Here is a 26,005-nt window from a genome sequence, read left to right on the forward strand (position 1 = left end):
ACAAGTGAGAAGCTTTATTAATTCAGTCACTAAAAGCAACCCAATAGGTATCAAAATTTATTTCATCACACGAAGTGTGTAAAAACAGGAACAAAAACACTTGATAATTCAGTTTTATACTAACTCTTATTAATTTATATATGAAATTATACATAAACACTCTAAACTTAAAATATGTTATTTGCTATGGTTAGTGGGTGCAGCAGCATATCAGTGGTCATTGTAGTAAAGTCAGTGTTGCTGATGTTCTCCTCAATCTGTAAACAAATAAGAAACCTTCTGTCAGTCATTCGTTTATATTTGATGCATTAATAATATATAAAATTTAAATTTCATATATTATTAGTAAAGCTAATGATATCGTTATAAATAATGTTCAAATAATAACATTATATAACTAACAAAATATAAATTTATATGCAAATATTCCTTAAAATACTCTTAAAAGCTAACCATTGCCATTGCTTTTCTTATTACCGTTTCAATAAGACTTTTATTTGCAGCTTTCATTATCCCTTCCTTTATCCAACAAAAAAGAGAGAAAAACAGTCATTACACAAATATAATAATCAACTAAATCTGTATGTATATAAGCACAACTAATAAAACATTTAATTGATGATCACATTTATTTTTGTTATTATATTTTTGAAAGTATTTCTATTTTTTTAAACTTATCCAACCATTAGATAAGTCTATATATAAATAATTGCTTTCGATATATAATATATGTTTTGGCTTTTCTTTTAAGTGATTATCAAGATTTAGATGGCTATAATAGAGGTCACACGAAACACTGTTTTAATCATTAAATTATATATATAACTCAATTAAAAAAATAAGTGTCAAAATTATATATCTAATTTATTTTAGGTATTAAATTTTATTTTATTTTTCAACGTGCTTAATGTTTATTCTATTATTATTTAAGGTATTTGATCGTTAACTGTTGTTAAAAATATGTTATCAAATTAATATTTGACACTCAACGTGTTTTTAAATTTATTTTAATTTTATTAAAAAACCAAAATCATTAATTAAAAAACTTAAAATCTCTAAATTGCTAAAAAAAATCTAAATCTCTTATGCTACCACTGAATCAACCACAGCCAATCATTCATTCTTTCGAACTCAGCTCAATTGGTCGTCCCTTATCGTCAGACATGGTCACTCAAAACAGAATAATCTCAACATTTAGTTACTAAACCTGTCACACGAGATCGTTTTTTTCACTCAACTATCGTCTCATCATCGGTGAGACTACACTATAATGTCCGGAATTTCTGAGTCAACATATGAGAGTTGGTTCGGGATAACTTTGGGTCGGTTTATGAGCATATTTGGACCTTTGGGACAAGTTGGGTCTCTTTAGGAGATAATTGAGCCCATTTAGGCCTAGAAAAATAGGAAAATTGTAGGAATATTAAATATTAAGGGATCAATTAGGTAAATAACTCATTCTAGAAAAACCAAGGTGATTTTTCCCTTGATTTTGTGATGTTATCGTGGGTTTAAGGGAGAGAAGCTGATAGCTTTTCACCCACCCTTCATCACATTGTTTTCTTCTTTCTTTCACTAATTTCTTATTCTTCCCCAAAGTTAAAACTTCCATCTTCACTTTTGTCGAAAGAATCTAATGTTTAAAGCAAATTCATGTTTTTAAATTTGTCCTTATTGTTTTATTTTATTAGTATGAATGATTAGAACTTCCCTTGTTTATGTTTTGATCAGTTAAAAGATAGAAGAGGGCCCTATGTGTTAGAGGCAATCAAAAAGTTGTAGGAAGTTGAGCTAAAGACCTTAATTGGTATTTTGATTTAAGGTAGTGTATTTCTAATCTTATGATAAATTATAACACTCATAAATATGATATTGTGTGTAAGGATGGGATGGGTCGGGTTCCGGCCAACACGATCCGACTCGAAAATTTTACATCATTCACCCGACCTGACTCGACCCGAAAAATATATACCCTCCATTATACCTGACTTTTTAAGATAAAATTCGAACCCGATCTGACACAATCCGAAATAATAATAAAAATATTATTTTATTCAATGAAAACATTGATTTAATTGAAAAAAATAATATATAAAGGGGTATTATTGTAATTGTTCCTAAATATATCAGGTAAAATTATATTTTTTTGGTATGATCGGGTCGAGTATTTTTCACCCTAAACCCGAATCTGACCCGACACGAACATTACCCTTAAAAAACCCGACCCGACCCGACCGAACCTTATCGGGTCGGGTCTGGTCGGAAACTGTTGGGTTCGGGTCTCATGTCCATCCCTAATTGTATGTGATATGTTGGTAATTGAGTTTATTTGAGTGATATACGTGTTTTGTTGTTAAAACGATGAATTAGGTGTTAAACATAGATTTATTTGATGCTAAATGAACCTACAATACCCCTTAGACCTTACAAATTAAGTATGAACCAATACCCCTTCAATTTTTACGGTCAGTATTTGATGCTTATATTCATTACCCATTGTTTGTATTACTAACATGTTTACGTTTATGAATTCTATTATGTGTATTAGTAATATATTTTTGTGCTTGTGAAGTTCATTACTCGAATGTTTCTATTCGTAGATTGATAGACCAAGTAGTTGACGAAGTACCGTTACTTCAAAAATATTTAACACTCGTTTTCAGGGTACAATATTTGAGTACTATAGAGAACATGTATATCTATAGGACTTCTACATACATTTATTTTATTACCCTATTTCTATTTTAAGATTTATTTTGAAAATACTTATGAACGGAGCTTCAATTTGTAAACACGTTTTAAAGTCACTATAAGTTTCTATGGTTTGCTTTAAAATGATTTTCATAGTATAAATAGGGAAAAAGTTAAGTAGTGATTGCTTTAGTGGTCCAATGTGGCCCACCAAAGTCATTGCGTCACAAATTAAGTTTAGGGAGTTACATACATAGTCGCTTGAATCTTTTTAATTTTTTGATCAGTTTAAGGAGTTTTAGAGATTTAAAAATATGTGGATTTAAGGATTTTAATTTTTTTAGAAATTATAAAATTTAAATTTTTATACATTTTAAAATTTTGTGTTTGTCATTAAAAATTTAATATTAATCATATATTAATGTCACATGTCAAATAATTATTAGTTGATTAATTTTTCAATAACCGTTGATATGATGAATTTAAATGATAATGAAATTAAATTTTAAGTATTTTAAATGATAACTAAATAAGCGTTGATAAAAAAAGTTTTAAACATCTAAAGTAAATTAAAATGATAGTTTAAATGTAAATTTTACAAATTAGTTTAAAATTATAAAGTCCACATGACATGGCATGCTTAAATAGCTTTAAATATTCCTGTGCTACATTGTCATTATATCGATAAATTATTAGATGGTCTCAGCTCATCACGTCATCCGTGATCTCGACCAATAATATTTCTCCATATCAATTTTTTCCAAGGTGGACATTCACCTCTTTCCTACATGTAAATAAGAAGTTGGTAGTTATTCATAAGTTATTTTAAAATTTGTGACTCTCATTCATTAGGACCACAGATGACGTGGTGAGCCGGGATCATGAAATAATTTCTCTATTATATCAAAGGATGAAGGATAAAACGAGTGATCATAATATTAAAACTTAATAAATATTACTGATTCGTTTGTAATTTTTTATAGTTTAATATTAAAGTTAAAATTTATCAATAATTAGATGAGGTTATGTGTTTGGAGTTTTTTATATATAAAAATATTATTGGTAAGGAGAAGTCAATATCTGTTTAAAGAACCTTCGTAACATTGCGATTTAATCAAGTATTATAAAATAAATAAATGTTATCTTAATTTGTTTTTTCTTATATTTTACCCAAAAACCAATAACTGTTTTCTAAATTTTGTTTGTATGTAAGTACTTACAAAAACCAGAATGTATTAATATGCACAATCATACTAACCTTGTCCCTTAACATTTGAATTTCTTGAATCATAATGTCCATCTGCATTTCATGTAACAAATTTTAAAAAAAATGCAAACGAAAATTTTACATCCTTCACCCGACCTGACTCGACCCGAAAAATATATACCCTCCATTATACCTGACTTTTTAAGATAAAATTCGAACCCGATCTGACACAACCCGAAATAATAATAAAAATATTATTTTATTCAATGAAAACATTGATTTAATTGAAAAAAATAATATATAAAGGGGTATTATTGTAATTGTTCCTAAATATATCAGGTAAAATTATATTTTTTTGGTATGATCGGGTCGAGTATTTTTCACCCTAAACCCGAATCTGACCCGACACGAACATTACCCTTAAAAAACCCGACCCGACCCGACCGAACCTTATCGGGTCGGGTCTGGTCGGAAACTGTTGGGTTCGGGTCTCATGTCCATCCCTAATTGTATGTGATATGTTGGTAATTGAGTTTATTTGAGTGATATACGTGTTTTGTTGTTAAAACGATGAATTAGGTGTTAAACATAGATTTATTTGATGCTAAATGAACCTACAATACCCCTTAGACCTTACAAATTAAGTATGAACCAATACCCCTTCAATTTTTACGGTCAGTATTTGATGCTTATATTCATTACCCATTGTTTGTATTACTAACATGTTTACGTTTATGAATTCTATTATGTGTATTAGTAATATATTATTGTGCTTGTGAAGTTCATTACTCGAATGTTTCTATTCGTAGATTGATAGACCAAGTAGTTGACGAAGTACCGTTACTTCAAAAATATTTAACACTCGTTTTCAGGGTACAATATTTGAGTACTATAGAGAACATGTATATCTATAGGACTTCTACATACATTTATTTTATTACCCTATTTCTATTTTAAGATTTATTTTGAAAATACTTATGAACGGAGCTTCAATTTGTAAACACGTTTTAAAGTCACTATAAGTTTCTATGGTTTGCTTTAAAATGATTTTCATAGTATAAATAGGGAAAAAGTTAAGTAGTGATTGCTTTAGTGGTCCAATGTGGCCCACCAAAGTCATTGCGTCACAAATTAAGTTTAGGGAGTTACATACATAGTCGCTTGAATCTTTTTTAATTTTTTGATCAGTTTAAGGAGTTTTAGAGATTTAAAAATATGTGGATTTAAGGATTTTAATTTTTTTAGAAATTATAAAATTTAAATTTTTTATACATTTTAAAATTTTGTGTTTGTCATTAAAAATTTAATATTAATCATATATTAATGTCACATGTCAAATAATTATTAGTTGATTAATTTTTCAATAACCGTTGATATGATGAATTTAAATGATAATGAAATTAAATTTTAAGTATTTTAAATGATAACTAAATAAGCGTTGATAAAAAAAGTTTTAAACATCTAAAGTAAATTAAAATGATAGTTTAAATGTAAATTTTACAAATTAGTTTAAAATTATAAAGTCCACATGACATGGCATGCTTAAATAGCTTTAAATATTCCTGTGCTACATTGTCATTATATCGATAAATTATTAGATGGTCTCAGCTCATCACGTCATCCGTGATCTCGACCAATAATATTTCTCCATATCAATTTTTTCCAAGGTGGACATTCACCTCTTTCCTACATGTAAATAAGAAGTTGGTAGTTATTCATAAGTTATTTTAAAATTTGTGACTCTCATTCATTAGGACCACAGATGACGTGGTGAGCCGGGATCATGAAATAATTTCTCTATTATATCAAAGGATGAAGGATAAAACGAGTGATCATAATATTAAAACTTAATAAATATTACTGATTCGTTTGTAATTTTTTATAGTTTAATATTAAAGTTAAAATTTATCAATAATTAGATGAGGTTATGTGTTTGGAGTTTTTTATAAAAAATATTATTGGTAAGGAGAAGTCAATATCTGTTTAAAGAACCTTCGTAACATTGCGATTTAATCAAGTATTATAAAATAAATAAATGTTATCTTAATTTGTTTTTTCTTATATTTTACCCAAAAACCAATAACTGTTTTCTAAATTTTGTTTGTATGTAAGTACTTACAAAAACCAGAATGTATTAATATGCACAATCATACTAACCTTGTCCCTTAACATTTGAATTTCTTGAATCATAATGTCCATCTGCATTTCATGTAACAAATTTTAAAAAAAATGCAAACGAAAATGGTATTGAATTAAATAATAATAAAATGGCCTTTACCTTGGTTGATCGAATTTGGTTGATCCAAATCTCTAAATGCTTTTCAAGTACAAGCAATTCATCCAGTGACATATATTCACAACCCCCTCCAACCATATACCTGTAAAAAATCAATTTACTTGGTAATATAACTGATTTTTTTACCATTCTCAGTAAAGATATTTTAATTATTATTTAAACTATTTCTACCCGTGAAAACACATATTAATATGTTTTGAGGATTTATATTTCACACTTTATGTTAAACTGCGTATACATATAATAATAATAAAAAGATTGATGTCTTTAAAAAAATAAAAGGAAGTCTACCTGAGACCTTTCTGAAGAATTTCGATCTCCTGCTTGAGCATGGAAATCTCCTTTTTTGCATCCTAAAATTTTAAGATAAATAAATGGAAGAAGAGATTTCAATGATCTATTCATACTATTTGAGCATGCTAACTTACCCATAATTCTAACAATATTTCCTATTGGTCTGTTGAACCAGAAGAATCTGATTTAACACCCACTTTGCTGATAACATCACACTGATACTATTTTTTTTAGATTAAATTCGATTTATCTCGATAACTCTTATTATTATTGAAGAATATTTTTAATTAATAAATAGTATTAATGGATTGAAATGAAGAATAATCACTATCTAATCTCAAATCTACATGAACTAAGCAAAGTATCTCGTATCAATGGAAAAGAGGTGTTCAAAACTGGACATGTTCATCTTTGATGATATCATCGGCTTATTTATTAGTTTCTACGTAAACTTTGTAAAGAAATATGTTTGTATACGAAACGTATATGACATACCATAGGTTCCACCATGGGTTTATCAGGCAGCTGAGGTCCACCGGTGTACTTGCTATGCCTCTCAATCAGCTCTTGCATGGTCCTTCATTTCCAAAAAACAAATACTATTAGTTTGTTTTTCTACATATAAGGGTTATGCATGTCCATGCATGCATGTATTCTTTCATTTTGAATTAACATACTAAGTTTATACATACATATGAAACTGTAAAGGGGGGAGAGAAGAGACCCTTTGGTGGCTAGTTCATAGAGCTTTCCATGAGCGGAGAAAATGACAACACCAATTTCAGCATCGCAGAGCACGGAGAGCTCCTTAGCCTTCTTAAGGAGGCCAGCTCGCCGCTTGCAGAAGGTAACCTGCCGGTGCACCGGGTTCTCAATGCGCCTCATCTGAACTCTTCCTCGACCCATCTTTTCGATCTTGATCTTCTTCTTCTTCTTCTTCTTCAACTTGTTCGGATATGAGGATCCTGTGCACACAACCTCCCACTAGTTTGAACTAGCTTCGAGGTTGTTGCAATGCTTGCTTTGGACTTGGTGCTTTGTCTAACAGTTGCTTCTCTCTGGTTTAGAGCTTCAACACTTATATTCGTCCCCTTCGATTCTCCTCAATCACTTTCCCACTTTAAATATCGATTTTGGTCGACACCCTTCTTTTTCACACTTCTTAATTCCTATATACTCTCTCTCTCTCCACCACTTACCTTCTTCCTCAATCCCTCTCCCACTATACATCTAAATTTTCGTTTTAAATAACTAAAGTTATAACATGATTTTTTTTAATTGGACTTAGGAATCGACTTAGGTGATGTTTGGTTTGTTGGAATGTTTACGAGGGAATTGAAATCTGTGAAGAAATTGGAATCTGTCAAGAATTATAATCCAATTCCATATTCTATTTGATTCGCAAACATGTCAGATGAATTTGATTTCAGTAATATAAAATGACAGAATTACCCTTCTTGTTTTTTTGCTTTATTGTAGTTTGTTTTACAACTTACATGTAGTAATATATTATAAAAAATTAAAAAAATATTAAATTTTCATTTTATTGATTGATTATTCATTTTAATAAATTATAAAAATCATTTTTATTCAATAAAAACATTGACTTAATTGAAAAAAATTATATATAGAGGGGTATTATTGTAATTATTTATAAATATATAAGGTAAAATTATATATTTTTTCGGGTCGGGTCTGGTTTTTTCACTCTAAACCCGAATCCGACCCGAATATCACACTTAAAAAACTCGACTCGACCCGACAAAATAAATTTTCACCTGACCCGAACCGAATATGAATTAGAAATCTGACCCGACCCGACCCGAAATAATAAAAAAAATTATTTATTCAATAAAAACAGTGTCTTAATTGAAAAAAATTATATATAGAGGGGTATTATTGTAATTATTCCTAAATATAAAGGTAAAATTATATATTTTTGGGTCGGGTTAAACCCGAACTCGACCCGACCCGAATATCACACTTAAATAAACCGACCGACCCGACCAAAATAAAGTTTCACCGACCCGACCCGAATATATGAATTAGAAACTCGACCCGAAATAATAAAAAAATATATTTATTCAATATATGAATAAGTTACCAAAAGATTGATTAAGGTAGTATGGTCAAATTTCAATTCTCTCCAACAAGGGAATCGAATTCAATCCATTCTTGGATGGAATTTACTTTCACTCATTTGATGGAAAGTTGAAGCCATGAGGGATTCCAATTCCCTTGAAAAACTTGAACCAAACATGAGAAGTAATAAAATTAGATTCCAATTTCCCCTAATTCCAAAAAATTCACGCCAACCAACCGCCACCAAATGCTTCCTCTTTGAAAACCTTGAAGTTCCATTACCATAAATCATATTAGCTTCTTTTATTAGCTAAAGGGTGCGTCTAAAATCTTGATTTGCTGTAGTTGTGGTAGGAAAAGTTGAGAAAATAGGTTTCGCCAATTAATGAGCATTGCGCAACAAGTCCCTAACCAGCCAATGAGTCGTCTAATCATAGATTCCATGGCTTTTTCCCCCATCACTTTCTCCGCATATCTTGCCCTTCACGCTCCCCCCACGGTTTTCTTGTCATTTTATAGATTCCATGGGTGTTTGTTCCAATTTATTTATTTTAAGTTGTAACAATTACACCAACTTAACTTAGCGACCATAATAATAATGAATTATTTTTTTTAAGTCTCTCAAGTTCAAGCATAAGAAATACTAAAGGTGTGATAATAAAAATTAAGTAAATTAGAACAAACACCCATGGATTGAAGGGGCAATCGTACTTGTAATTTTAAAATTATTTTATTTATATATTTTTATTAAAAATATATTCTTATCCCCTAAAATTTCACAAATTCATCTCTTTATAGAATTTTAAAAGTTTTAAAATATATTATTAAGTTAAAGTATGTGTTTAATCTTTTTATTTCATAATAAAAGAAAGTATTATCCTCTATTGATAAATTATTCTACCCTACAATTTAACTTTCTAGATTTTATAGCTTTTATTCAATTTGCATTTAATTTTTTGGGTACAGCTTTTTCAATTTTCATTTTATATAAATCATATAAGTTTTATTTTGATTTAAATTTTCTTATGTAACAATATTATGCATGTTTATTCTAATTATGAATAAAATCTTGTTATTAGTAATTAATTATAATTATAAACTATAATAGCATAACCTAATCGAGCAATGCCTGGGTGCGTGTCAAATTTTAAGGTGTTTAAACCAGCGGCTGCTTTTCTCAGCTGTAGGATGTCATTTCATGTGCCAACCCCAACTCACTTACCATCCAATGAACAGCTCATGATAGATTCCACGCCTTTTCTCTTCATATCATAATCTCTTTATTTATACTCCTACTAGATTGCACATATTTAGAAAATTTAATTATGTTTTTTAAATTTATTCAACTAATAATTATATTTATAATCTCAAAAAATATTATACCTGCGTGAACTGGTAATATATATTAATTTTATGTTAAATTATTATAATTTCAGATGATTTTTTTCCTCAACAAATTCTTAGTCATTGTAAGGTCATAAAAGCATTGGGTGCTTTTTCTTAACAAAAGATATCAAATTACAGCAATGCCCACCCCACCATTACGGAAGTGATTCATTTTTTAAAGCAAAGGTCTTGTCAAATCAAATAGATTTTTAAATCAAAGCTCGCATAAGATTGGTCTTAATCATTCGACACTTGGATATTCTCTCCAAAGCTGCCACGTGGATACTTGCTTTCTCATCGTGATGTAAAGTTTTGATTCCAATTCGATGATAAGTTTCTTTGAAAAGAATATGAATATGAATGGATACTGTGTGATATTAGAGTCAAAAGGGACTGCTTTTAGCTTTAAACAAGTAATTCTCAGTGCCTTGGTTCAGGAGTAGTGGAGTGCTGTTTTCATATGATAATAACAATTAATTTCTTCATCTTATTTACTTTTGTTCTAACAATGATAAACACTTTGTTAGATTTTTAAGTTAATTTCTGAGATTTTCTAATCTTTGCTAAATTTACTTATTTATATATCAAAACCTTTGATTGGTTAACATCTACATTATACAAGTTTCTTGTCAACTACTAGACAAGATCTAAACAGAACTCATATTGGGTTCACCTGGCTTACTAGGATAAAATTTAAAGTCTAATTAAGTTTGATCAACCTACTTACAAATAATCATTATAATTCTATATTTGACACACATTAAAAATTATTATAAATATCCTTGAGACATGAATGAAGTGAACCACTTTCTATTATCTTTTTTCACATAACATTTCTCCTTTCCACAAAATCATTAATCAACGGATTTTTTTCATCGATCGTGACTCATTGTACAGACTAAAATAAGTGAACCACTCACGGTTGGCGAACCAAACCCAGGCCAATAAACATACTCTTTTAATTTTGTTCGATGTTTCAGTAGTGCTATACATCCATTTACATATGGCTATATCCAACATTAAAACAAGTTAAAAAGACTATGCAACTTGGGAGAACCAACCATAAGACCTTCATACACTAGACTGAATGTTAGAAATCAAACTCAACTTGGCAACAAAAGACTTTGAAAAGTCAAAGCCGGTAGAATGGTGACATGAAACGTGGCAGCAACAAAGAATTAACAAATATAGAAATAAGCAAAGTTGAAAAGTTTTGGCAGTATGCACATGCTTAATTATTAAGCATATTAAGGTGGTCCCATAAAAAGGGATAAATTAGCAGCAAGCAATTCTTATCAAATAAGAATGGACTTTGAAAAGTCAAAATTGCATGGAATTTAATCAAGGCAAGCAAGTATTAAGGCGGTAGAGAGAAATTGAGAAGCATCCACAGAGCTGAAAAGAAGTCGGTTACTACACCTATAAATATGTGTGTAGATTAGCTTTAAAGGTAATACGAGTGAAAGAAAGAGAAATATGGGGAAAAACTTAGAAAAGCCAAAATGAAAAATAGTTTAGCAAAGCTATCAGAGAGAGAGTGAAGCTTAGCAAAACTTAGAATAACGAGGTTGTGTTTGTAAACTAGCCGCAATTAGTGTTGTAGTGTTGTAATATTGGGGTAACGTCGTTGTAACGATTTTTTCCTCGTATTAATAATAGTTCGAGTTATAAATTACTGAGTGTCCATCTACGCTTTCAACAAGTGGCCTCAGAGCTTGGTTCGAGTTTAACGTGGTGGAGAAGATGACCAACATGATTCAACCTCAAATCCCGAGATTGATAAAGACGAATTATGGCAATTGGAGCATTCAAATGAAGGTGTTACTAGGCTCCCAAGATTATTGGGATATCATCGAGGATGGTTACACCGAGCTTGAAAATGCAGCAGCAGAAGCAGCCCTAGCCAATGAAGAAAATAATGTATTCAAGGAATCCCAGAAAAAAGATAAAATAGCATTGTTCTTTATTTTCAAGGAGTAGACGAATCTACCTTTAAAAAAATTTCTGATGCGAATACCGCAAAACAAGCATGAGAGATTTTGCAAAAATCCCTACAAGGTGCCGAAAAAACAAAGAATGTACGTTTACAAACTCTTAGAGCTGAGTTTGAGATATTAAAAATGAAAAATACAGAAAACATCGATGATTATATTAGCTGTGTGAAAGCGGTTGTGAATGAAATGAAAAAAATGGTGAATCACTCAACGATGTTAGAGTGATGGAAAAATTTTGCGGTCATTGACAAGAAAATTCGATTATGTGGTTGTGGCAATCGAAGAATCAAAAGATTTATCCCAAATTTCGATCGATGAGCTTGTGGGTTCACTTCAAGCCCGTGAGCAGAAAATGAAACAAAATGAAGATTATGAAATTTTGGAGGAAACTCTACAAAGCAAGATGAATGTGAATAAAGGAGAAGCTAGCAGCAGCTACACACGAGGTCGAGGAAATCAAGGTGGTTAATCATATGACACCGATCAAATAAGTGAAAACAATCCAATATCAGGTCGTGGACGAGGATTCAGATACCGAGGTAGAGGCATATATCAACAAGGAAATAAATCACAGGTACAATGTTATAATTGCAATAAGTATGGTCATTATAGTTATGAGTGTAGATCTGCTCCTAAACAAGAAGAAAGAAATAACGTAGCAACATCTGAAGAAGAAAAAATTGAAAAATCTCATATATTCATCACTTATAAAAGAAATGAAGAATTCAAGAAAAATATTTGGTATCTTGGTAATTGTGCCGACAACCATATGTGTGGTCAAAAGGAACTGTTTGTGAAATTAGATGAAACAGTCCATGGGCGAGTAACGTTCGGAGATGACTCGCACGCGGAACTAAAAGGAAAAGGTGAAGTCATAATTACTCAGAAAAATGGAGAAAAGAAATATATTTCAGATGTTTATTATGTATCTGCTTTAAAAAGCAATATTATTAGTCTTAGTCAACTTCTGAAAAAAGGATATGAAGTGAAGATGAAGAATTGCTCGCTTGCCATCAAAAATAAAGAAGGAGAATTGATAGCCCAAGTTGATATGACTCTAAATTGTCTCTTTAAAATTGATATCGAGTCGGGAGAAGTCAAGTGCATGAAGACCGCGATCAAAGATGATTCATGGCTATGACATCTAAGATATGGACATCTTGGATTTTCTGGATTGAAGTTGTTATCAAAAACAAGTATGGTGAAAGGACTACCAGAGATCAACCCTCCAAATCAATTATGTGAGGCTTGCGTTAAAGGAAAGCAACATAGACAAATCTTTGAAGTTGGTAGATCCTGGCGTGCCCGAAGACCGCTGGAGATAGTACACACAGATATAGCCAGTCTTTTTGACATACCATCGCTTGGCGGTAACATATATTACCTAACTTTTATTGATGATTTTAGTAGGAAATGTTGGATTTATATCTTAAAAGAAAAGTCAGAAGCGTTAGAAAAATTGAAAGAATTTAAAGCAATGGCGGAAAAAACAAAGCAGTCAAAATTTGAAGATACTCAGATCAGATAAAGGAAGCAAATATACATCAAAGTTATTTGAAGAATTCTGCAAAGAGCATGACATCATCCATCAGCTGATAGTTAGATACACACCACAACAAAATGGAGTTGTAGAAAGAAAGAATCACACAATTCTGGACATGGTAAGAAGCATGATAAAATGTAAACATCTACCGAGAAATTTCTGGGCTGAAGCAGTTTGATGTGTAGTTTACCTATTGAACATATGTCCAACAAAAAGTGTAAAGTATATGATGCCAAACAAAACATGGAGTGGTCAGAAACCAGGAGTTGGACACCTCAAGATTTTTGGGTGCATCGCATATGCCCATGTTCCTGAACAGACTAGAAAGAAGCTTGATGACAGAGGAGAAAAATATATTTTCATTGGCTATGATGAAAGAATCAAAGTTTACATATATATAATCCTCTTATCAAGAAGGTAATAATTTCAAGAGATGTCGAGTTCGATGAAGCAGAATATTGGAGATGGAGCAGAATATTGGAGATGGAGCAAAGAGGAAAAGCAAGTTAAAGGACTATTTTTTTAATGAAGATAAAGATAAATATGACAATCTTATCAATCAAGATGAACAAGTTGATGATCAAGGTCCTCAATAAAATGTACCATCGTCGTCAAGCAGCATCAACGATGCTTAGCAACATAATAGAAAATGCTGAAGCACCTCCCATAGAAGTTCGAGATCCACAAGAGAGAGAAGAATACCAGAAAGGTACAACGATTACGAATTAAATAATATTTCACTATTCAGTCTCTTTGCAAAGAGTGATCTCATAACAAATGAAGAATCAATTGAAGATGACAAGTGGAGAAAAGCTCGGAATGGAAAGTCGAGTTTGAGGGGGAGTGTTAGAAATCAAACTCAACTTGGCAACAAAAGACTTTGAAAAGTCAAAGGCGGTAGAATGGTGACATGAAACGTGGCGGCAACAAAGAATTAACAAATATAGAAATAAGCAAAGTTGAAAAGTTTTTGGCAGTATGCACATGCTTAATTATTAAGCATATTAAGGTTGTCCCATAAAAATGGATAAGTTAGCAGCAAACAATTCTTATCAAATAAGAATGGACTTTGAAAAGTCAAAATTGCATGGAATTTAATAAAGGCAAGCAAGTATTAAGGCGACAGAGAGAAATTGAGAAGCATCCACAGAGCTGAAAATAAGTCAGTTACTACACCTATAAATATGTGTGTAGATTAGCTTTAAAGGTAATACGAGTGAAAGAAAGAGAAATAATATGGGGAAAAACTTAGAAAAGCCAAAATGAAAAATAGTTTAGCAAAGCTATCAGAGAGAGAGGGTGAAGCTTAGCAAAACTTAGAATAACGAGGTTGTGTTTGTAAACTAGCCACAACTAGTGTTGTAGTGTTGTAATATTGTAATATTGGAATAACGTCGTTGTAGCGCATTTTACCTCTTATCAATAATAATTCATGTTATAAATTATCGATAGCCCATCTACGCTTCCAACATTGAAGAAATATATTAATGGAGAGTATAGAACCCCAATTCTTTGAGATTATTTTCAAAATATTTTAGGATTATTTGTTAAACTGAAAAGCCCAATTCGATAATTGATTAAATAAGAAACATGTAACAATAAAACCAGTGTTGAAATCTCTTAACACTTGAATATTGACAGAGGAATGATTTAAATAATTACGCCAACTTTAAAAGATTTAAATTCTTAGCAAAAGAGAGTCATTATCTCAGTGTTATGACAATGGCTTAAGTCAGAGGATGGTGCAGCGAGCAGCTTGCTTGCGGAGCTCCTCTGTCTCTTTCTGTGCTCTTTCAAGATTCTCTCGGAGCTTCAGAATTTCATCGTTTAATTTCATTTGAGTTAATTGTTCCATCTCTTCTGCCTTCAGCCTCGCCGCCTGCTCCTCTGCTAACTGCTGCTCAAGCCTGGCAGTCGTCTCCTTCATCTTTGACTCGACCTATACAAACATCATCATTCATTAGACACAAAGACTGTGCAAAGGACATATCCATGCTTATGAGAAGCAATAAGTGAAAGCACATGAAGCAACAAGCCAACTTGGTAATTGATGCGATTTTAGACATGATAGAGAAAAGATAATTAAAACACAACACAGCACACAAAATATAACATGAACACAACATGAATACATGAATATCTTAATATAAAATACCTTAAGCATGGTAAATACACAAACACGACAGCAGTATAAGAGTAAAAACTACATTTGTTGTCTAAACTATGTTGACCAAATCCTACACGCATCAAATTAAAGATTAGACAAGGCCAAAATCCAACACTTCAGGAAAACAGGAATACAAAGATTAATGAGATTCCCATCTAAGACAACTATCAGGGATAATTTTTAGGAGTATATGGGAAAACAATGGTGTAAGATTCAAAAGGCTACATGGTTATGTTTTGGACATAAAATGAGGCAAATGAACCAAACTTAAGTTTTAAACGCACACATTTATCTCACATCTTGGCTTTCCCTTGTGTTATCAGGTTTTATTCATGACCTGGGTTGCAACCATTGGGATACTCTTACTTCGACTGAATTTATACATTAACAAAGATCTCTAAAATATGACCAAGGGGGAATGATCTTTAAAAAATCAGATGAAAATGGAAACAGCATCATTATCGAATATAACAAGAAAGATACTAAGGTTACCATTTCAGTAATTCGCATAAGCAGCTCTTCATCTGATCTTTCAACTGCTCCTTGAACTCAGATACAGTAATTCTTTACACTAAAATCATAACAAACTGTAAAAGAAAGTAAAGACTTCACCTTCAGCTCTGCAAACAACTCATCAGTATATGGTTGCCCTCCGTTCTGCTTCATGACCATGTTCACGAGTGAGAGAAGATCCTGAACTTGTTTCACTCTCTTGGTTTCATCCTTAGTCTTGTTGTCAAAAAGAACAAGACGGTTTTCACAAAGACCTAGAATGTCCTGATCAATTTAACATAAAATAGATGTTAATTTAGGATATGTTTGTTTAAAAAAAACATATTTTGAAAAATGATTTTCTTAAAATGAAAAACATTTTTTTAAAAAAATATTTGGGTGTTGCTATGTAAACAGCTTTCTACTAGTTGAAAAAGTTTTTAAAAATTATTTATCATGAATATCAAATACAATAAATAATGTAATGTATTAAAAAATAATAATATTATTTTCAAGATATTAAAATAATTCATTTAATAATATTTATGTCAATATTATTATTAAAATAATTTTTTTATATTTTATAAATAAAATATTAAGACTATTATATTTTATTAAAATACAAATATTATAAATTATATTAATTATCTATTAAAATAAGAATCAAATATATAGGCAAATATACAAGCTAAACTATAAGAACATGGTATCAGCTTTTCATAAATGGGCAATCACCCTCCAAATCAGCTGGTTTCTACATCCAACCAAAAACAAAAAAATTAGTCGACCCTATTCCCATATATAATGAGATAAAGGAAGATAAGGTAGTAGGTTGTCTTAACGTTAGATTGAAAACAACTTTCGTAAAAGACTTCCGGCAATTATGAATTGTCTACCGTAAGACTCGATCTCACGACCAACCTTATGCTCTACTAACTGAAATGGACAAAATAAGTACTTATCATAAGCCCAATTACATAACTTTGATCAAACTGTTGACTTCATGAAATGGGTATTAAAATACCTGAGCCGAAAAGGCTTCTATGTCCCGACTGAAACTACATTTATCTTTATAAGAACAAGCATTAACATATCCCGTCTTTGCTATCTCAGGACATAGATTCGAAGCAGAATTAGATTGAACATTTTGGTTCTTGACAACGCTCTCGTTTGATTTACCGTTTCGATTTCTTTTCCTGGGTAGCCATCGTGATTCGCAGCCCACCGACTGATTTTTCGAAGCTCAGTGCTCGGTCTCTTAAGCCTTTGTATCTCGTCAAGTCAAGGTTCTCAAATCGTTTACCTAATTTGTTGTTTAAAACTAATTTGCATACGTACTGTTCGACAAAATGTGTTAATCAAATTATTTAGAGTATGCTTGATTAAAACTTTACTTTAATTTAAGGTTTGCGAGAGGAAACATAAGGAGACTTTAATTGTAAATAACTTATTTTTGGATTTCTTGCTTTTCTTAGTCACAGAAAATGAGGGGATCCCTTTTCTATCAGACCAGTTCCCTGTGGAGAAGACAAAGAGCCAAACCCCATTGTCGTATCCTATCATCTGCTTCCTTTTCTACTGCAGATCATGAAGAAGGAGACGGCTTTCTAAGCAATCCTTCTAAAGTCAAGATATTCGACCGCCACCTCAAACGCAAACAGGTAGTACTGTTTTGATTTTCATATTTATACGAGTTTAGTAATTGTTAGTTAGTCAATAATAGGTGATTGGTTTTCGGGTGGCAGCGTGATCGAGCTGCGTGGTTGTTGCGTCCCAATGATTCCTTTGTACATGCTGTAGCCGAGAATCTAGTAGATCGCTTGGAGGTTGTTATCTGCTTTGCCTTGCATACCATTTTGTTTCACAAATAAGTTTCTTCTTGTCTTAGTGATACAATTTTCCTGGTCGGCCATGCTTGTTTTACTTAAGGAAATTTGTGAAAAAATGGTCAACTGATTTGCTTTATAATTTCCTATTCTTACAAGCCCATTTGTTTCAATCTGTGGTTCTCTAGGGCATAAATGTCTCATGCTTCTAATTATAAGAATTTAGGAGCACAAATTTTTCTAATGGTAGTTGGAATGATCTTACCATTCAAAAGGTACAGCAGTTCTTAAGGATGAAAGTTTTCCTTGGTAATTTGGGTACTTAATGTTAGTTTCTTTTACCACTTACCTTTAATTCGAAAAATATTAAAAAAGAAAAGATACATAATTTACTTTTAATTTACTTTTATAGCGATTGACATTAGTTTTTATTTGTTTGTTCCCTTTAATTAATCGCCCTTAACTTTTAGTAACTTTAAAGAAGTAATAAGAAGCGTGGCATTAGCAAGGTATAAGAAAGTTGCTCGGAATTGTGAATGTAATTAGTAATTGTGGAAATTAATTGTGTACTTTAATTTTTTTTAGGACTGCAGGAAAACATTTCCTACTGCATTATGTTTGGGAGGTTCTTTGCAAGCTGTGAGGCCATTGCTGCGGGGACGCGGTGAGTGTTAGTTTAACAATTTCTTCTCCTACCATTTGTGTAGCTATTTGTGTTGTTTAGCATCAACTAGTGAAAAATTTTAGAGGAAAATTAATTCCAATGATGGGATCATTCCCAATTGATGGAAAGGTGGAAGATAAATGTGAGAGGAAATTTTCTTTTTCTGTGGCTGTGGTTAAAGTCATTAAAGGTAGTGTGTGAAGTGGTTAACGGCTTAACGCTTTATTTTCAAATGAAAATGTATGGTTTCTTTGCCTGTTCTGATACCCCTCTTGTTTCTGTTAGAAATACGTAATTTGTATGATTCTGATTCTTGTAGTTTCTGTTTCTTCATGGTTAAGGCTTCCTTACCAATCAGATAAATTGTTTTACATCGCTCATTTGAAATCGATGAAAAAATCAAGGATTTTGAGCTGAGCAAAAACCAATTGCAATTGAAGTGTATGGAATTGTATGTGTTTGTAATCACAGTTTTACTGATTTAGGTTTTAGTATATGGGATGGTTGTTGCTAAGTTAAGGAAAAAGATGTTAAACTTTTGCAGATTTAAGAATGATTTTTATAATCTACTCAGGTTTGGTTTGTTTTAGGTGCTTGTGGTTATACAGGTGCATAATTTTCTCTTGATTTGATTATTGGTTTTTCTGCTTTGTTTTTGCAAGTTAAAAAAAGAAAAAGAATAAGGATTTGGGTACTAAAGCAAAAAGAATTTTACAAGAGTGTAAATTTAAAGCTTTATTTTAAAGGTAATAGAAGATTGAGTTATTATTGTAACTATTTATTGTGCTATTGTCTGACGATTTGATTTGTTTAAATGAAATACAGACACACATATTTCCCACAATTTACCCTTTTGCAAAATGTGAGGATGTAGATAGCTAGTAGCAAAAGCACAAATAAAGGGAGCCTTGCTAAGTAAAGGCCAAAATGCGATCCTAATCTTATGAAATTTGTGTTCTAGCCAGGTTCTTACATTGATTAGTTTGTTCTTCATGCTTATCTCATTCTGCTTCTGCTATATACGTATTTATTTCCAACTAACTCAACTGTTCCTTCAATCCTTTCCTTTGTTTTCTCCCACTATGTTCTAATTGTTTGAGAAAATGTCTTTTCTTGGCTCCAAAATTGTTAATTTTACACCTCTTTAGGTTATGTATGTTATTTAGCATCTAGAATGTTGTTTTTTATCCCTCGGTGTATCTTCAGTAGTTGACCAAATTTCCTTTACATGCTTGCAGGTTGCAGTGATTTATTAATAACTCATTTTAAGAATTGTCTGCCTTTGTTTCTGCACTTTTGCAGATATATGTTACCGATGTTAGTGGTGTATGATTTATTTGAATGGTCAAGTCAAAGATAGCCTTTGTGGTTAGTAACTCATAATGAATCTGATATTTGCAGGTGCAATTGAAAAGGTAATTATGATGGATACCTCGTATGATATGTTAAAGGCGTGCAGAAGTTCTCATCCCGATTCCAGTGATGAAAATATTGAAACATCGTATGTAGTTGGTGATGAAGAGTTTCTGCCCATCAAAGAAAGGTAAGCATGAAAATTTTACTTCATATGTTATTGTTGAAAATTTCTTTCATGTGTTAACTGATTGGATTCCTTGATGTAAAGTTCAGTAGATTTGATAGTCAGTTGCCTTGGGCTCCATTGGACAAATGATCTTCCAGGAGCAATGATACAGGTAAGTGTTTCTGTTTTCCAGTGTATTGAGTGTCTATGCTAACCTTGGTGTTATTATATTAAAAAGAAAAAACCTGTTGCAATAGGGATTAACATTGGCTGTAGTGGCTGATGCATGTTTATCAGTACACTACAGCATGTAATGTGATGCTTGGGATATTAGTAACTAGCTTAATTATTGTGCTTAAACTTGAATACCAAATGGTATACACTCAACGTATCTATACTTTTAGGAAATACTAGTTTTTCTTATTTTATTTCCTTTGGACAAGTTTTCACTTCCATTCTCCTAAAATATATCAAATAATAGAAAAATATAATTCTTTTCAAATGTTTTGTATGGCTGCAAGTAGTAAATTTGCATCCAGCCTTAAACAGGAGTGTATATACTTTTGCGCAATGTTATGTCCCAATGACAATGACAATCATACTAATTGTATTTTTGACAGTGTAAACTGGCATTGAAGCCGGATGGCCTATTCTTAGCAGCTATTCTTGGAGGAGAAACCTTAAAGTTGTCTATAACCTTCTCTTTTTTTCCTATGCGGATTAGAACCTAGCTTTTACATCTTTGCATGTTACCTATATGTCTCACTTGTGTATCTTATACTTTTGAATAGGGAGCTACGAATAGCTTGCACTGTGGCTCAAATGGAGCGTGAAGGAGGCATTAGTCCACGTGTATCACCTCTGGCACAGGCATGTGACTTGGCTACTTGTTTTCTCTCATTTTAGTTGCTCGAATTGTGACAGTTTTTTTTGAGTTTCTTAATCTTTATACTATTACTCTTGTCTTTTAATTCTTGTTCACTTTAGATATTGCAATTCTACTATTTAGTAAATTTGTATGCATTTATTTGGAATATCTATTTATCTATATATAAGGTGGCTTAAAAGAATTCCGACTTTTGAGAAGATATTACACCGAGAAAGAGGCTCAGAGTCACAAATTTTCTTCATCTTGCAATGTGTAGAGAAAACAGATAAATGCCTATGGAGTTTATCTCTGAATTTCCTTCTGTAGTTTCAATGTGCGTGCATAAACTATTGATTGGCAATAAGACATGACAATAAGAAGCATATCGCCTAATTTAATTAGATTCTAGGTAATTAAATGTGCGAATTACCGAGTAGGCATTACATTACAGAGGCTATTTTGTTTTGCTTTGGATTGGGACAGTTAAGAAAAACAGTGTGAAAAATATATTTAGTAATAGCGATAGGAAAGTAACACTAGCAGCATCCTTCATAGTATAGTAAATGTGAGGTAAAGCTAGCTCCCAGTCTGCATATTTCAAGTTGGCTTTTCCATGGTGATTTAAATTAAAATATACCATAAGTGATTAAGCTTGTTTGGTGTTAAATCATGCTTCAATTGCGTAATGTTGTCATTGTGTGTCCAATATGAAAAATGAAGGCATCATAACAAAACATTTTTCTAAAATAAAGAAATAATGTTTTCTCATCCCGGTGTTAACTAGCAGTTAGCTTTTGGCTTCAGGTCAGGGATGCTGGCAACCTTTTGACCAGGGCAGGTTTTGCACTTCCTGGTGTGGATGTCGATGAATATGTGGTTAGATATAAGAGTGGTAAGATTCCCTCTTATTGTTTTTCTTTTTTCGATTTTGATTTGTACAATTGTCATTAGCTGTGTGTAATAAGTGATATATATATCAAATTTAAAATGCTTTCAACTGTGGGATTATAAAATGTCGAGGTCTAATTTCATGTTTATTAATCACAACTTGTTTCTAGGATTGTGTTATTCTGGTAGAGATTTACAATAGAGAGCTAGCACGAATTGTGAATGAGTTGTAAAAGAGAATGCCAAGTTCTCATGAAATTTGGCGCTAGTTGCATTGTTGGAGGTTCTTTAAAATCCTTATGATGAAGTTCTTATGAGAAGTCCTCCCCATTTAGTTGTGGATTTTTGCAACATAATGAAGTTGGTGGGGTGGGGAGCAGACGAAGAAGAGAGATTTGATGCTGAAGGCATCAATCTTAGTTTCCTATTTAGTGATATGCTGTATTTTTTGTAGCCAAAAGGCTTCTGGCTATTGTGCCTTTTCCATCTGGACAAAAGTCATAGGAAATGTGTATCAACGTGATTTCTAATGCTGCAGAGTATTTCATGCACGCTAGTGTACCTTTCCCTCCAATTCAATGATTCATTGGCCTGCTATTTTTTACATTGCTTAATTTGTTAACATTATTTTTCATTGTGATTTAAACAATATCTCCTTTTAATACAGCCTTGGATCTTATTGAACATTTGCGAGCAATGGGTGAAACGAATGCTCTTCTGCAAAGGAGCAATGTAAGACATCTTTTGGACACTGATGTCTGTCCCATTTAATCTAGGTGGTTTTCAAACAAAGAATAAGATAATCTAACCTCAAAACCCTTTATGTACTATACCTTGAAACTAGATCCTTAAGAGGGAAACAGCTGTAGCAACTGCAGCCATCTATGATTCGATGTTTGCAGCTGAAGACGGAACCATCCCTGCAACTTTCCAGGTCAGTGCATTAATATCCATTCCAAGGGCTTTCATTTGAAATAAAGACAATATGGAGACCAACAAATCTTTTGTATTAATTTTCTTTGAAAGGAAAGAAATCATTTATCTTTTGTATTAATTTGATATCTGTGATCTAACTTTGCTTTAATTCCACTTCCCTTATAGAAGATTATTGCTTGTTAGTTGACTGAAAGTGGAAGAGCTGACCGAGCAATCTAATCATATGAGGAACTTTAAAGGAAAATTAAAAAAAGAAAAAAAAAAGTCCAGTAGTCATCTCTCCCCCTTTTGGTAATACTAATATGGATTGCAAGTCTGAGAATCTTCAGCGCATCATGCATGACAGACTCCATTTGGTTGCAATAAACTATTCTTAGAAAATGAATCAGCTATGGTTTTTTTGGCTTTTGATTTGAATATGATCTGTTTTCTCTCCTTTTCACCATTACACTTGGTTTTGAAATTCTCTGTTTTGTTGGCATGGCCGGTAATCGTCTTGGCAACAACAGATTCTTCTACCTTAAACTGTTTCTTCCTTAATCCATTGAGAGAGAGAGATATAAATCCTAACTCAGCATCTGAATTTGAGAGTTGAAGTTGAAAATGTCTATTCCAGGCCACCTCTCCTAGGGCTGAAACATATTCTGTATTTCATCTTTGGTTTAGCATGTGTAGCCTAATTGCATAACTACTAAGCTCATTCTCTGGCATTTCCACACCATTTTATAAGCTTCTATCGAAATCGAAGGTTTGACTTGAGAGTCGGAATAAAATAATTAAGTAATCATTAACATATGGTTTTCATTTCTTTTGTAGGTGATTTACATGACAGGGTGGAGAGAACATCCTTCTCAACAGAAGGCCAAAAGAAGGGGTTCTGCCACAATATCGTTTAACGACATTCAAAAGCAATTAGGAAATGGGACTTGATCTCTGCATTTATGTGAGCATTGTTCATGTGTTTATGTGAAGAATATGTAAAACCGAGAGCTGAGCATAGCACACAAGCCAGGTAAAGGAAAAGAATAAGATTTAGAGATGATGTGAATAAACTCTTTTGCCTTTAAATGCTCGCCGTTGTGTTTTTTCATCAACTTTGGAACTACATTAACTATGTCGATAATGCATACAAGTTGTCATGAGTTTGGGTAATGATGAGCAGCAGCCATTTCTGTCAGAAATAGGTACTTTTATGAAAGTACTGTTGGAAATATATTCTAGTAACTTTTTTTGAAAGAAAAAAAAACTGAAGTTTTATTTCAGTGAAAATTTTATTAAATATATATATCATTAATCTTACGAAATGAATTTTGGAAATGCTTATTTTTTTTAACAGTTTTCATGGAAAATATTATGTGAGAATAAAAACGTTTTTTCAAGGAAATTTTGATGGAACATGCTAATTTATTTAGGATTGTTGAATGAGTAGAGATTATTTTCTATTTTTGCAGTGAATTTTTTTTATTTCCTATTTAATCTTAACCATTTATTTTTATTATTCTAACAATGATTTAAATCAGTATAATTTTTTTCTTATATTGTGTAATGGAATTTTATCTAATATATATAACCGAGCTAGGATTTATTTATACTATGTAAAACTAATAAGTTTTACACTAATTTGTAATCATTAGATTTAAATAAGGTTTGAATTTATTTAAAATTTATAACTTATAAATATTTTTTTTAATTTATAGTAAATAATATTTTTCTTTTTAGGGTTAGGGTTTAGTACGTAGTTTGTAAGAATTAGGATTTAGGGATTTTAGCGGTTTGGAGTAAAAAAAGATATTATTTTACTGTTAGTTAAAGAAATATTTATTTATAGATTATAAATTTTAATCAAGTCTAGTCATTTATTTATTTATTTAAATTTAATTATTATAAATTAGTGCGAAACTTATTAGTTTTACATATACGATTGGAATTTATCCCTATATATATATGGGATATGATTTAAGTATTCTATATAAAAATAAAATTATTTTATGAAATATTAATTTAGGAGTATTTGATAGGGTGTAAATTTATGCAATGAATATAATATTATTTCTAGAAATAATTGATCGATTTTTTTAAAGTAGGGATGTGTCATGCATTCATTAGTCAAATAAAGAGGGATCACTTCGACGTTCCCGAAAACTATATAAAGGATGAAGATTTAGAAAATATTTAAAGTGAATGAATGAAAATGAATTTTCCCTTAACAATAGCCCCATCCAATGCATATATTTAAAAATTAATAAAATATTAAACAAAAATAAACAAAGAGAAGGCAAATAACTAAGAATCTCGTAGAACTACATATCAAGAATAAGATTAATGAAAAAATAATACACCGGAAACTCAAAAACATTGGGACCCATTATATTCTTTAACAGGATTAGTGTCACTAGAAAACATTATTATAAATACATTAAAATAAAAATTAATAAACTCAAACAATAATTAATTAAAAAATAAAAATAACATAGAAGTGACCGAAAAAGGCACCACCGTTGACACATCAGGCTTGTGAGATCAGCCAAATGCGAAGTTAACTCTAGTGTCTTTTGGATAATGAAAGAAAAGTAACTGCAAGAGAGGTCTTCTATCCCACAAACTGTTTATGAAAGAAAACCTTAAACTAAACTTTTATTTTATGAATTTGTGGATTAATTTTGATGAAAAGTTAATGACCTGACCTTAAAGTTGTTATTTAAAGTTACTTTGAACCTAGGCGATGAAGTCGAAACCATAAGGATTCATGTTCGGGTCTCATTTCATATAAAATTTATTATTTTAAACCCATTTTTCAAATGAAATAAATATAATATACTTTTAAAACATAGTTCTCATATAAACCTTCGCTTCCACCTAATTTTGCTGGTGTACTGGTGATACCAAAGAACAACGTGTTCAATCTTTCAACAGGTAAAAGCTTCGAGAAGGTAGATGCAACAAATCCTCTTATTATAATAGCATGGTATCCACCAACATTTTTTTTTCTTGCTTTGCTGAATTAAATCGATTGAATCTCAATTCGATTAATATTATTATTAAAATATTAAAAAACGTAAATTTAGATATATTTTCGTATACAATATTTTAAATTTGGAATAAATTAATTATAATTTAGCTTTGAAAGGACAAAGAAATTCGTATTCAAA

The 26,005-nt window shown here is 31.4% G+C and overlaps 4 protein-coding genes across 5 annotated transcripts; 1 reads left to right on the forward strand and 3 right to left on the reverse strand.

Annotated features, from left to right (window-relative positions):
* Positions 1–167: 167 nt before the first annotated feature.
* Positions 168–6,699, reverse strand: LOC120123508 (agamous-like MADS-box protein AGL12). Its single transcript, XM_039142381.1, has 5 exons — positions 6,661–6,699; positions 6,486–6,547; positions 6,174–6,276; positions 6,056–6,094; positions 168–257 (listed from the first exon to the last, which is right to left on the reverse strand). Exons 1-5 carry the CDS (start codon positions 6,697–6,699, stop codon positions 168–170), a joined length of 333 nt encoding a protein of 110 aa, XP_038998312.1.
* Positions 6,700–6,923: 224 nt separating this feature from the next.
* Positions 6,924–7,410, reverse strand: LOC120123510 (MADS-box transcription factor 26-like). The gene is made up of 2 exons (XM_039142382.1): positions 7,213–7,410; positions 6,924–7,065 (listed from the first exon to the last, which is right to left on the reverse strand). The coding sequence occupies exons 1-2, from the start codon at positions 7,392–7,394 to the stop codon at positions 6,924–6,926; spliced, it is 324 nt and encodes a 107-aa protein (XP_038998313.1). The 5' UTR covers positions 7,395–7,410.
* Positions 7,411–15,086: 7,676 nt separating this feature from the next.
* Positions 15,087–16,446, reverse strand: LOC120123511 (immune-associated nucleotide-binding protein 9-like; the record flags this gene model as incomplete). The annotated part of the gene is made up of 2 exons (XM_039142383.1): positions 15,087–15,432; positions 16,249–16,446. Coding segments are annotated over 2 exons (405 nt in total), but the record flags the coding sequence as incomplete, so codon positions are not given.
* Positions 16,447–17,264: 818 nt separating this feature from the next.
* LOC120123451 (putative methyltransferase At1g22800, mitochondrial) lies at positions 17,265–23,879 on the forward strand. Of its 2 annotated transcripts, none has more exons than XM_039142344.1 (12): positions 17,265–17,438; positions 17,628–17,813; positions 17,898–17,978; positions 18,564–18,642; positions 20,044–20,185; positions 20,267–20,336; positions 20,785–20,849; positions 20,956–21,034; positions 21,837–21,924; positions 22,588–22,652; positions 22,765–22,854; positions 23,673–23,879. In XM_039142344.1, exons 2-12 carry the CDS (start codon positions 17,637–17,639, stop codon positions 23,784–23,786), a joined length of 1,050 nt encoding a protein of 349 aa, XP_038998275.1. In that variant the 5' UTR covers positions 17,265–17,438; positions 17,628–17,636; the 3' UTR covers positions 23,787–23,879. The 2 variants fall into 2 exon arrangements, with proteins under 2 accessions (XP_038998275.1, XP_038998273.1); XM_039142342.1 differs by having other exon boundaries at positions 17,266–17,420.
* The last annotated feature ends 2,126 nt before the right edge of the window (positions 23,880–26,005 follow it).

This window comes from Hibiscus syriacus, unplaced genomic scaffold (genome assembly GCF_006381635.1).
Source record: "Hibiscus syriacus cultivar Baekdansim isolate YM2019G1 unplaced genomic scaffold, ASM638163v2 tig00110393_pilon, whole genome shotgun sequence".
Taxonomy (NCBI): Eukaryota; Viridiplantae; Streptophyta; class Magnoliopsida; order Malvales; family Malvaceae; genus Hibiscus; species Hibiscus syriacus.